Source organism: Heloderma suspectum, chromosome 13 (assembly GCF_057233095.1).
Source record: "Heloderma suspectum isolate Gila_16-S chromosome 13, 16-S_ref, whole genome shotgun sequence".
NCBI lineage: Eukaryota > Metazoa > Chordata > Lepidosauria > Squamata > Helodermatidae > Heloderma > Heloderma suspectum.
The window spans coordinates 5,925,633-5,936,902 of record NC_139470.1 but is presented as its reverse complement, the minus strand read 5'-3'; the positions used below and the strand labels follow the sequence as shown (position 1 = coordinate 5,936,902).

At 46.4% G+C, this 11,270-nt stretch overlaps 1 protein-coding gene across 1 annotated transcript; it reads left to right on the top strand.

The window, feature by feature from the left end:
* ARPC3 (actin related protein 2/3 complex subunit 3) lies at positions 1-10,768 on the top strand. The gene is made up of 7 exons (XM_084820318.1): positions 1-109; positions 4,353-4,452; positions 5,065-5,141; positions 6,868-6,936; positions 8,316-8,442; positions 9,656-9,750; positions 10,531-10,768. The coding sequence occupies exons 1-7, from the start codon at positions 104-106 to the stop codon at positions 10,591-10,593; spliced, it is 537 nt and encodes a 178-aa protein (XP_084676444.1). The 5' UTR covers positions 1-103; the 3' UTR covers positions 10,594-10,768.
* Positions 10,769-11,270: the final 502 nt, after the last annotated feature.

Genomic DNA, 11,270 nt, shown 5'->3' with positions numbered 1-11,270 from the left:
GGAACAGGAAGGAACTCGCCCGCCGCAGAGCTGCTCCCCGCTCGCTGGAGGGCGGCGTCCCGGGTCGCGTTCCGCAGCTGGGCTGACTCGCTGACCTCCGGACATGCCGGTACGGGGGGGGGGGGCGGCGGCGGACGTGCATGCGGGCATGGCGAGGCGCTGGCTCGCCTCCCGCGGCCGCGGAGACCGGGGCGGTCTTGCCCGCCTGCCCAGGCGAAGGGCAGGAAGCGGGGCCGGGGGCCGGGCTGCTCACCGGTTCCCCTGCGCCGCGGTCGCGGGGTCACCGGGCGCCCGCCAGATGCCTCGGACTGCAACGCCCATGAGCCCCAGCCCGGCTGGCTGGCTCGGGGCGATGGAGGTTGTGGCCCGCCACGTCCGCAGGGCGCGCGGTTCAGGGAGGCCGGTGCAGAGCAGGGCGGCTGGGGCATCTTCCCCTTCTGAAGCAACAGCCCCCACCGCGCGCGCACACGAAGCAGGCGCAGATATGTCGGATTCTGATTTCTGTGATGTTTTGCACTCCGGCCGGGCTTTGCGCTCGGCTGCTTTGTTGAACGAGCGTCAGCTCTGGTCAGACAGGAGAACTGCCTTATATGGCCATCGGGGTGTAAAAATCCGCATCAGCATTGGCTCTCTGTTGGATCATAATTAGTGCAGCATCCTTGCTTAACAACTAAAAACCCAGCGTAGGTTCAGTTTTTGATGTACGTGTAAAAATCCGCATTAGCGTGGTCTCTCTGTTGCATCATAATCTGCGCAGCATCCTTGCTTAACAACAAAAAACCCAGCGTAGGTTCAGTTTTTGATGTACGTGTAAAAATCCGCATTAGCATTGGCTCTCTGTTGGATCATAATCTGCGCAGCATCCTTTTGTTGTTCAGTCGTTCAGTCGTGTCCGACTCTTCGTGACCCCATGGACCATAGCACGCCAGGCCTTCCTGTCCTGCGCTCTCTCCCGGAGCGTGCTCAAGTTCATATTCATTGCATCCGTGATGCTATCTAGCCATCTCATCCTCTGCCATCCCCTTCTCCTTTTGCCTTCAGTCTTTCCCAGCATCAGGGTCTTTTCCAGGGAGTTTTCTCATCCTTGCTTAACAACAAAAAACCCAGCGTAGGTTCAGTTTTTGATGTACGTGTAAAAATCCGCATTAGCGTGGTCTCTCTGTTGCATCATAATCTGCGCAGCATCCTTGCTTAACAACAAAAAACCCAGCGTAGGTTCAGTTTTTGATGTACGTGTAAAAATCCGCATTAGTGTGGTCTCTCTGTTGCATCATAATTTGCGCAGCATCCTTGCTTAACAACTAAAAACCCTGCGTAGGTTCAGTTTTTGATGTACATGTAAAAATCCGCATTAGCGTGGTCTCTCTGTTGGATCATAATCTGCGCAGCATCCTTGCTTAACAACAAAAAACCCAGCGTAGGTTCAGTTTTTGATGTACGTGTAAAAATCCGCATTAGCGTGGTCTCTCTGTTGCATCATAATCTGCGCAGCATCCTTGCTTAACAACAAAAAACCCAGCGTAGGTTCAGTTTTTGATGTACGTGTAAAAATCCGCATTAGTGTGGTCTCTCTGTTGCATCATAATTTGCGCAGCATCCTTGCTTAACAACTAAAAACCCTGCGTAGGTTCAGTTTTTGATGTACATGTAAAAATCCGCATTAGCGTGGTCTCTCTGTTGGATCATAATCTGCGCAGCATCCTTGCTTAACAACAAAAAACCCAGCGTAGGTTCGGTTTTTGATGTACGTGTAAAAATCCGCATTAGCATTGGCTCTCTGTTGGATCATAATCTGCGCAGCATCCTTGCTTAACAACAAAAAACCCAGCGTAGGTTCAGTTTTTGATGTACGTGTAAAAACCCGCATTAGCGTGGTCTCTCTGTTGCCTCATAATCTGCGCAGCATCCTTGCTTAACAACAAAAAACCCAGCGTAGGTTCGGTTTTTGATGTACGTGTAAAAATCCACATTAGCGTGGTCTCTCTGTTGCATCATAATCTGCGCAGCATCCTTGCTTAACAACAAAAAACCCAGCGTAGGTTCGGTTTTTGATGTACGTGTGTGTACCCCCAAAGCAATAAGATCTCAGGGCAAGCGACATTCTAAAACAGCCTTCCCCCAACCTCTCTTCTTCCAGCTGTTTGGGGCTACAACTCCCAGTATTCCTGGCCACTGGCTGGTTGGGGCTGGGGCTGACTGGAGTTGAAGTCCAAAACATCTGGAGGGCACCAGGTTGGAAAAGGGAGGTCTTAAAGCAAGGCTGCACTTTCAAAACAGCAACCCATGTTTTTTGATATTCAAGGTTTTCCATCTAGAAAAAACCTACTCTGGAGGTTACTAAAAGACTTCTGTAGCCCAGCCACCTCCAGCTGGTGCCTTCCAGATGTTGGACTGCAACTCCCATCATTTCCAGCCAGGCTGCTCAGTGGGAGTTGCGATCCAACACATCTGGAAGGCAACAAATTGGGGAAAGCTGCCCAATACACTGATTTAAATGTTCTTTTAAAAACTTAGTTCACTTGTCCCTGTTAAATCAATCCCATTGGTTATCCTTGGGATCTGAAAGATCAGCTAATGATGGAGGGGGTGGAAGTTTGCTGTGCTCTGCAGCATGTAGCTTGACTCACTTTCCTGAGTGACCTGTCTCTGGTAATCCTCCCAGTAACTTAATAAAGAACACCTTGTATTTCACTCCAAAGGTCTGTTCTGTATGAGCTGAGCTGCAGTGGGTCTGTTGATCCTGCCTGGGTTGGGATAGGACCCTTGATCATCTTCAGAGGCCCTCCTCCTGGTGCCCCCACCAAAGGAAGCTATGCAGGTAGCTACAAGACAAAGGGCCTTCTCAGTGGTGGCACCCCACTTAAGGAATAAACTCCCCAAAGAGGTTCACCTGGCACCAACCTGATATCTTTTCAGTGCCGGGCAAAGACCTTTCTTTTCTCCCAAGCATTTTAGGCACCTAGTTCTAGATTATTATGACTGATGGAGCAATTCCTGTGCTGTTTATTGTTTTGCATTGTATTGTATTTTATTCTTTATTGTTTTAAATATGTGTATCATATTTTATATTTTAACTGTTCTATGGCATTTTAGTTTTTTAACTGTTTGTAATCCTGTTTGTAAACATTAATTATTGGGGGGATTAGAAATGTAATAAATGAAATAATAATCATTAATAAATAACTGGTGCCTCCCAGTGTTTTTGACTACATCCTCCCATAACTTCTGACCTTTGGTCATGCCGGTTGGGGGCTGATGGGAGTTGTATTCCAAAGCGATTAGTCAGCAGTTGTGTTTGAAGCATAAGAATACAACAAGAGCCCTGCTGGATCAGACCCAGGGTCCATCTAGTCCAGCATTCTGTTCACAGCGGCCAACCAGCTGCCCATGGGAAATCCATCAGCATGACATCAGTGCAACAGCACCCTCTTGCCCATGTTCCCCAGCAACTAGTGTACTTAGGCTTGTTGTTGCTGCTGTTTATTCGGTCAGTCGCTTCCGACTCTTCGTGACTTCATGGACCAGCCCATGCCAGAGCTTCCTGTCGGCCGTCGCCACCCCCAGCTCCCCCAAGGTCGAGTTCGTCACCTCCAGAATATCATCCATGTACTTAGGCTCACTGCCTCTGATACTGGAGGTAGCATATAGCCATCAGGACTGGTAGCCACCGATAGCCTTCTCCTCCAGGAATTTGTCAACCCCCCTTTGAAAGCCATCCAAATTGGTGGCCATCACTTATGTCTTGTGGTAGCGAATTCCATAGTTTAACTCTGCGCTGTGTGAAGAAGTAGTGAGCTAATCCCTACTCCTTTGCATAGAACCGGGAAAAATCCTAGGAAGCTGCCTTATATCCAGTCAGGCCATTGGTCCATCGAGCTCAGTGTTGCCCAAACTGATTGGCTGTAATTCTCCAGGGTTTCAGATAGGAGACTTTTTCAGCCCTACCTGGGGATGCTGGGGATTGAACCTGGGATCTTCTGCATGCCAAACACATGCTCTTTCAAAGAGCTACAGCCCTTCCTCAAACCCACACTCCCCCACTCTGCCAGTGCTGCATCCTGGTTTTATTGCCTCCATTTCTCTCTTCCTCCTCCTTTCACTTTCTGGCAAGGGGAGGAGAGGGGACCCAAGTTTACCATTGTTATCCAGGTGGCCCTCTTTGTGGGCCAGGTTCAACCCAGGGGGCACAAGGTTGCCGACTCCTATTCTACCCGTACGGTCCCACAACACATTCGGTAATAAACCTTCTTCTATACCCTCTCAGGAGGACTGGAAAAGATGGAAATTGCTTTCCGGTGTGTTTGTGACTTTTCGTGATTGGCTGACTGATGTGCTTCTCTTCTCTGTGACAGGCCTATCATTCTACCCTTATGGATCCTGACACCAAACTGATTGGGAACATGGCCTTGTTGCCAATTAGGAGTCAGTTCAAAGGGCCGGCACCCAGAGAGAGTAAGTTCACAACTGTAAACCTCATTGCATTTATGACATTTCTGTACTGTCCACTAGCTTAACCTCTCTGGAAAGTTTACAAAGATTAAAAACCTAAAAATACATATACTGTAATATAAAACCATCTGCATACAAAAGGATAAAACAATCCAATGATAAAAAATCCCAGGACCCATTACATATCTAATCATATGCTGTCAGATGCCTGGGAGTAGAGGAAAGTCTTAACCTGGTGCTGGAAAGAGCGTTCCAAATTCCCTTTCTTCTACCAAGGGGCCCCAGGATCAGGCCGATCAACTACCCCAGCCCCAGCTGGTGCAGCTAAATCCCCACCGCCACCGCCATTAGTTTCACCGGGTGCAGGGGGCACTGAAATTTAAACCAGTAAGGCTCCACCAGGCCTGTTGTTGAGGAACCTTCCGCCCCCCGCAAACACGCCTCCTGTCCTAGCAAGCACAAGCCAACAAGATTTTGGAAGTAGTGGATCATCCACCAATTCACTCACCCATCCTACAATGGATTGCTTTCTCAGACATCTTCAGGAGTTCACATACATTTCTGGCTTTCTTTATTGTTATTCCAACTACGTTGTACTTCTCCATTTCTTGGTAGCAAAAGATACGGACATCATAGATGAAGCCATCTACTACTTCAAAGCGAATGTCTTTTTCAAAAATTATGAAATCAAGGTAAGGAAAAAATCTGCTTTAAAACGCCTACTAGGTGAATCAAGTAATGGACCCCAGTAGTCTTCTGTGGCCACTGAGTATGCTCCGTCTTCATTGGGTTGTTTGGGGGATTCCACCCCCTTTAAGGTATGTGGGTTTTTTTCCTTAAAGACTTTTTGTCCTTCCGCAAACCTCAGAGTTCTCCCAAGCCTGGCGATGTCCTTCTCTTGTGTGCAGACAGTGCCATTTGGGGTACATTAACAATGGCACTCACAGCCTGAACATAGGAAATAGAGAGAATGACAGACCTATCATTGTTTGTGGAATCCCTTTTTAAAGCCATCTAAGCCTGTGGTGGGGAATTCTATAAATTAATAATGTGTTGCATGAAGAAATATTTTCTTTTGTTGACTACTGCCAGTCGGTTTTCTTAGATGACTTCAACTTCTAATAGTATAGAAGAAGGAGAAAAAATATATATCCCCTTCGTCCACAGCATGTGTAAAACTAAGGTAGCAATCCTATGGCCGCTAGGCAGCGGCTAGACAGCCATAGGATACCTTGTTTTCCGGGAACCGACTTCCCTCCGCTTCCACACTGCCTCGGAGGCAGCGTGGAACAGCCCCGTCCTCCACGCTCGCAAGAGGAGCGCAGAGCAGCTAAAAAGGGCCATGTCTGGGCGCGTTCCGGGGTGGGGAGGGTGGAAATGCCTGTACAACACATCCAATGTGTTGTACAGCAGCCTCCTTGCTCGCACAGCCCTCCCATGGCTAGACAGCCACAATCGGCTGTCTAGCTGAAAATGCAGGGCAGAAGGAGCACAGAGGGAATGATCCCCTCCATGCTTCTCCTGCTCTGCATTGGATAGGCGGTCGCCTCCGAGTTCAGAGGTGGCCGCCTATCTGGATAGGATTGCGCCCTAAATCTCTATCATCTCTCTCCCACCACTCCTTAGTCATCCCCCCCTTTTTTTAAAACAGTAAGGGCGCAACCCTATGCATGTTTAAACAGAAGGAAGTCCTACAACTCCAAGCATTCCCCAGCCAGCGCTGAGGAATGCTGGGTGCTGTTGGACTTTCTTCTGTCTAAACAGGCATAGGGTTGTGCCCTAAGGTACACTAAACCTGTTGATGATTTTTCTTGATTACCTCTCCAGCCATTCCTATCTGCCCCTCAGTTTGCCATTGAATTTGTTGTAAATCTGTAGATTGAGAGCATGATCCTGCTAACAGCCCTCATATTTGCGTGCATGCGTGTGTGTAAACACACATACACATGTATTTATATGTATCAACCTCTCCCATCTTCACATCCTCCGGATGTGTGTTGGACTACAATTTCCATCATCCCCACCCACCAGACCCCATGGCCCTGCTGTCTGGGGATAATTGGAGTTATAGTTCAACACAGCTGGAGTGCACCAGATGTCAATCTAATGGTCACCAGTAGATTGACACAGGAGACAATCTTGCTGAAAAAGTTCTGCAGTTTTTTCTCTACCCCCTGAAAAAGGTCTAAAAATAATTTTTAAAAGGCCAAAACGCATTTGGCCTTCTACAATAAATTTATTTTTGCATCCTGAGAACCTGTTTCTCTTCTTTGTGATCTAGTTTGGATGCTCACCTCCTTCTGTTTTCTTGTGCACCAGATGTGCCCTTCGCATGTGTTGGGGAAGGTATACATGTGTGCGTGGGGGGGGGGGAGAAATTTTAAGTCCTCCCATAAGCTGACTGATTTTTATTTTTAGAATGAGGCTGACAGAACCTTGATCTACATAACGCTATACATCTCTGAATGCTTGAAAAAGCTGCAAAAGGTAATGGAGCGGGAGGCGGGGGGGATTGCGCACACGTGTGCGATTTTAAAAGCTTTAAAAAGATAATAATAATCAAGACCTAGTGCAACACTACAAACATGTTGATCGCTAAGGTCTTAGCAGTTCCGAACCCTTTTCTTTATTCAACAGTTATTTCAGCTTAGCAAACTCATGAAGTTTTTTAGTTCCTATACTCTGTTCTCGCGTATTGTGCTTACAATGAGAATGAAGCAAGACTTTTTTTTCCTTTGAATATGAACTGAGAGAAAAGAGAGCTTCGGCTATTGGGCGGTATAGAAATGAAATAAATAAATATAAATAAATAAATAAATAAATGTCCCTCTATTCCTACATTATTCATTCATGTGAACATTAGGAGAGCAGGATCTGCTTCATTCCTTCCCAGAATGCCCTTGTATGCGATAGGAGGACTACTTCCTCTGTAGAGAACAGAAGGGCATTCTGGGATATATTCATTATTATACTTCTTTCCTCACATGAGTTCAGTGAAGCCAAGGCTTGCAATCCTATGCCCACTTACATGGGAGTAGGCCCCACTGAGTAGGAGCTTACATATCTGAGTAGACATGTATAGAATTGGGCTGTAAACCCCCTTGTGGAGAAAAATGGGGGCTATATATACTCTGAAATATGCAGTCTGTGTGAATACAGAAGCCAAATTCTTCAGAATACCTTTAACAGAAGTACCTGCTGGTGAACAAAGGTATAGATTCCTCCTGTGATATCCCCCACCCACCCGCCCCTCTTTTTGAGAAGTTAAACCTTCTTTTCAAAGTGAGTGAAAGTAAGTGGCATAACTGCTATTTGCCAGTGTTATTTGTCCTTTTTATTTGGTAAGTATATTCTCAGAATTCTGTCGAATGGCATAGATCAGGGGAGGGCAGAAGCTAGATTACCTGATGTTTTAGACTTCAACTCCCAGAAGCTCTTGGCAGCAGGACCAATTGTCAGGAATACTAGGAGTTGAAATCCAAAACTCTCTGCCAACTCTGGCATAGATATGTAAACGAAACATGTTTAGGAAGATGTAGCTTGCAGAGTGTGGCCAACTCTGCCTGTGATTCTGTAGTTCTATCGCCAAACTTCCACTATACAGCTACAATCCTAAACACATTTACTCAAGCCCCCATTGAACACAGTGGGATTTGAATCTGAGTAAACGTACATAGCATTGTGCTGTAATTCTGCACCTTCCGATTGCTATTAGTGGGCAAATGGCTAGAGATCCCAAAAGCATATAAGATGGACTTCTGCCATTTTAGGGTGGTTAAAGAGTATCACTGTATTGCATTCTGTTTAGGCTTGTGTCTTTATTTTCTTCATTGGGTCACATGTGCTTATGTTTTCTTTGCCTCTAGTGTAATTCCAAAGGCCAAGGAGAAAAAGAAATGTATACATTAGGAATCACAAATTTCCCGATGCCTGGAGAGCCAGGATTTCCGCTGAACGCTCTCTACGCCAGACCCAGCAACAAGCAGGAAGAAGGTAAGAGGTGTATAACAATGAGGACTGCAAGCTTGAATCTATAAATTGAGCTGACAGTTAATTAATCTTAAACTTGTTTTCTCAGAAGTAATGGGGCTTAGTCCTGGGTAAATGTGCAAAGGATTGGAACTTTCCACTTGGGACATACATAACAGGACAAAATGCAGCTCTCCTTCCATTTCTCTGCAACTTTGCTTTCTTTGCAGCTGTTCTTATAGAATCATAGATTAGTAGGGTTGGAAGGGGCCTACAAGACCATCGAGTCCAACCCCCTGCTCAATGCAGGAATCCAGGTCAAAGCATCCCTGACAGTTGGCTGTCCAGCCTCATCTTGAATGCCTCCAGTTGGGAGAGCCCACCACCTCCTTAGGGCATGGGCTCCATTGTCGTATTGCTCTAACAGACAGGAAGTTGTTCCTGATGTTCAGCCGGAATCTGGCTTCCTGTCACTTGGGCCCATTATTCTGTGTCCTGCACTCTGGGATGATCGAGAAGAGATCCTGACAACCTTTCAAGTGCTTGAAGAGCACTATCCTGTCTCCCCTCAGTCTTCTCTTCTCAAGGCTGAACATGCCCAGTTCTTTCAGTTTCTCTTCATAGGGCTTTGTTTCCAGTCCCCTGGAATTCAAGCTTCTTCAACCTTCAAGCTCCCACTCTGTCCATCCTGCCAACACACGACCTGATCGAAGCAAGCCCGTGTGTCTCCTGTGCACATGAGCTATTCCGTTCAGTCTGATGGAAGGAGCAGATCCATGTGCACAAAGGAATGCAGAAATTGGCTTGCTCCATTGGAGCGAACAGGGTGGTCTTTGAATGAGCAGTCTGCCCATCAGAGGTCCCACACTTACTCAGATTCACTGTATCTGAGCAGTTGCCATTGTCGTTCTGAAGCGCCATCAAACAGGGGGGGTTCATTCGTTCACTTGGTCCAGTAGACAATGTTCTGCCTTGTTTTGTAGGAAACTTTCAAAAGACAGGAGGGACAAAGCTTGTTTCCGCTACAGGCTGCTTGCTTGAAAGCACTCTTTGGGAAGTGATGTAGCTACCAGCTGGCTGCTGAAAGCACTCTTTGGAAGCAGGACACAATGATGAATTAGAGAAGCTATTTGGTTGAGAATGGGAGGGAAAACTTTTTAAATGACCACAGCTTTTGACTGAATGAGAGCTGTCATATGATCTGGTCTTAGCTGGGTGTTCCTCTCTCTGTTTTCAGAGGTTATGAGGGCATACTTGCAGCAGCTGCGGCAAGAAACAGGCCTGAGGCTTTGTGAAAAGGTCTTTGATCCGCAGAGCGACAAACCTAGCAAGGTAAGATGTTGTTTTCATCATTGGCTTAGTTCTATTGAAAACTAACCAGACTGTTGACGGAAAAGAAGCACTTTCTTTGTTTTTTAAAAGAGAGAACAGTAGCATTTGTCAAACAAGGTGTATATTTAAATACAATGTGTATATTTATCAATTGCTTCAATCACCCAAGGTTGCTTATTTGTAATTCATCATCAAACTTGATTGTATGTCTTAGGTTGTGAATAAGGGATAGAAATGGTTCCCTCACTACAGAAAAAATAAACTGCCTACTCTCTAGTGTGGGGATGTGGGGAGTGTATTCTGTTCATTAATATATATATGAATATATCTATCTATCTATCTATCACATCACATTTGTGCGCATTTATGGTAATGCATCCTAAGCCCACTAGATAAGGCTTTCCCGCACTCCTTCCCATAAAGTCTATTGCGGATTATAAGGGGAAAACGAGACACAGAGTTTGTGTTTTTTTCGCAGCAGCCCTGTTTCTGTCAAGTCTAATTCTGTCAACTTGACGCTGTAAAGAAAAAGCATCTGTATACAAACCGTGAGCGTGATGTGAAGTTATTACACTGAGTTTTCCTATCTCTGCCAGCCAGTCATATGCAGCAGGGAAGCTCCCGGTGTGATGATGTCATGGTGCATTTCATTTGATGCTAGAGGGAATCAGGTTAGAAACGGATATGGGGATGCCATTTTAGGTGGCAACCCCGTTTCCTTTGTAAAGACCTCCTTCACTCCATTTTTATATCTTGTTTTCTTTTCCCTTTGTCTCCTAGTGGTGGACCTGTTTTGTGAAGAGGCAGTTCATGAACAAGAGCCTGTCAGGGCCAGGGCAGTGAAGAGGAGTGTGTGCCTGTTTTGTCAAAGCACTTTGCTGCCAGATGTATAAAATTTTGCCTATGTTTTCTACCAAGAGAAGCATTTCTGTTAAGGAAAAGTGGAGCGAAAATCATGTGCAAATCTTTTTGAGCTGGAGCTTGATGATGGTGATAATAAAAAGCGGTTTCTAACGTGGTTTCGTCTACACTTTCAGCTGTCAGCCGCACGTGTCCCAGCCATAACCTAGAGCAGGCGTGGGCCAAAGGTAGATCTTCAGGTGTTTTGGACTTCAACTCCCAGAAGCCCCTGCCAGCAAGGCCAATGGTCAGGAATGCTGGGAGTTGAAGTCGAAAACATCTGGAGATCTACTTCCTGCCCACCCCTGATCTAGAGGAGCTAGATTGCCATGCTGTCAAACAGGGATAGGGAACCTTTATTTTGTTACAGGTCACATTCCCTTGGGGGTCCCATTCCAGTTGCGACCAAAGCCAAAACTAGCCAGAGACACCCCCTTTTCTTTCTCTGCCACCCCTATCTGTATGCGTGTGTGCCTCTCTCTCTGTGCCACCCTGTCTCTGAACCACCTGACACTCTCTCTCTCTCTCTCTCTGTGCCATCCTCACCAGGCTGCCAGGGGAGAGGAACACGAGCGGGAGCATGCTGTTGCACTCATGTCCTGCTTGTGGGCTTCCTATAG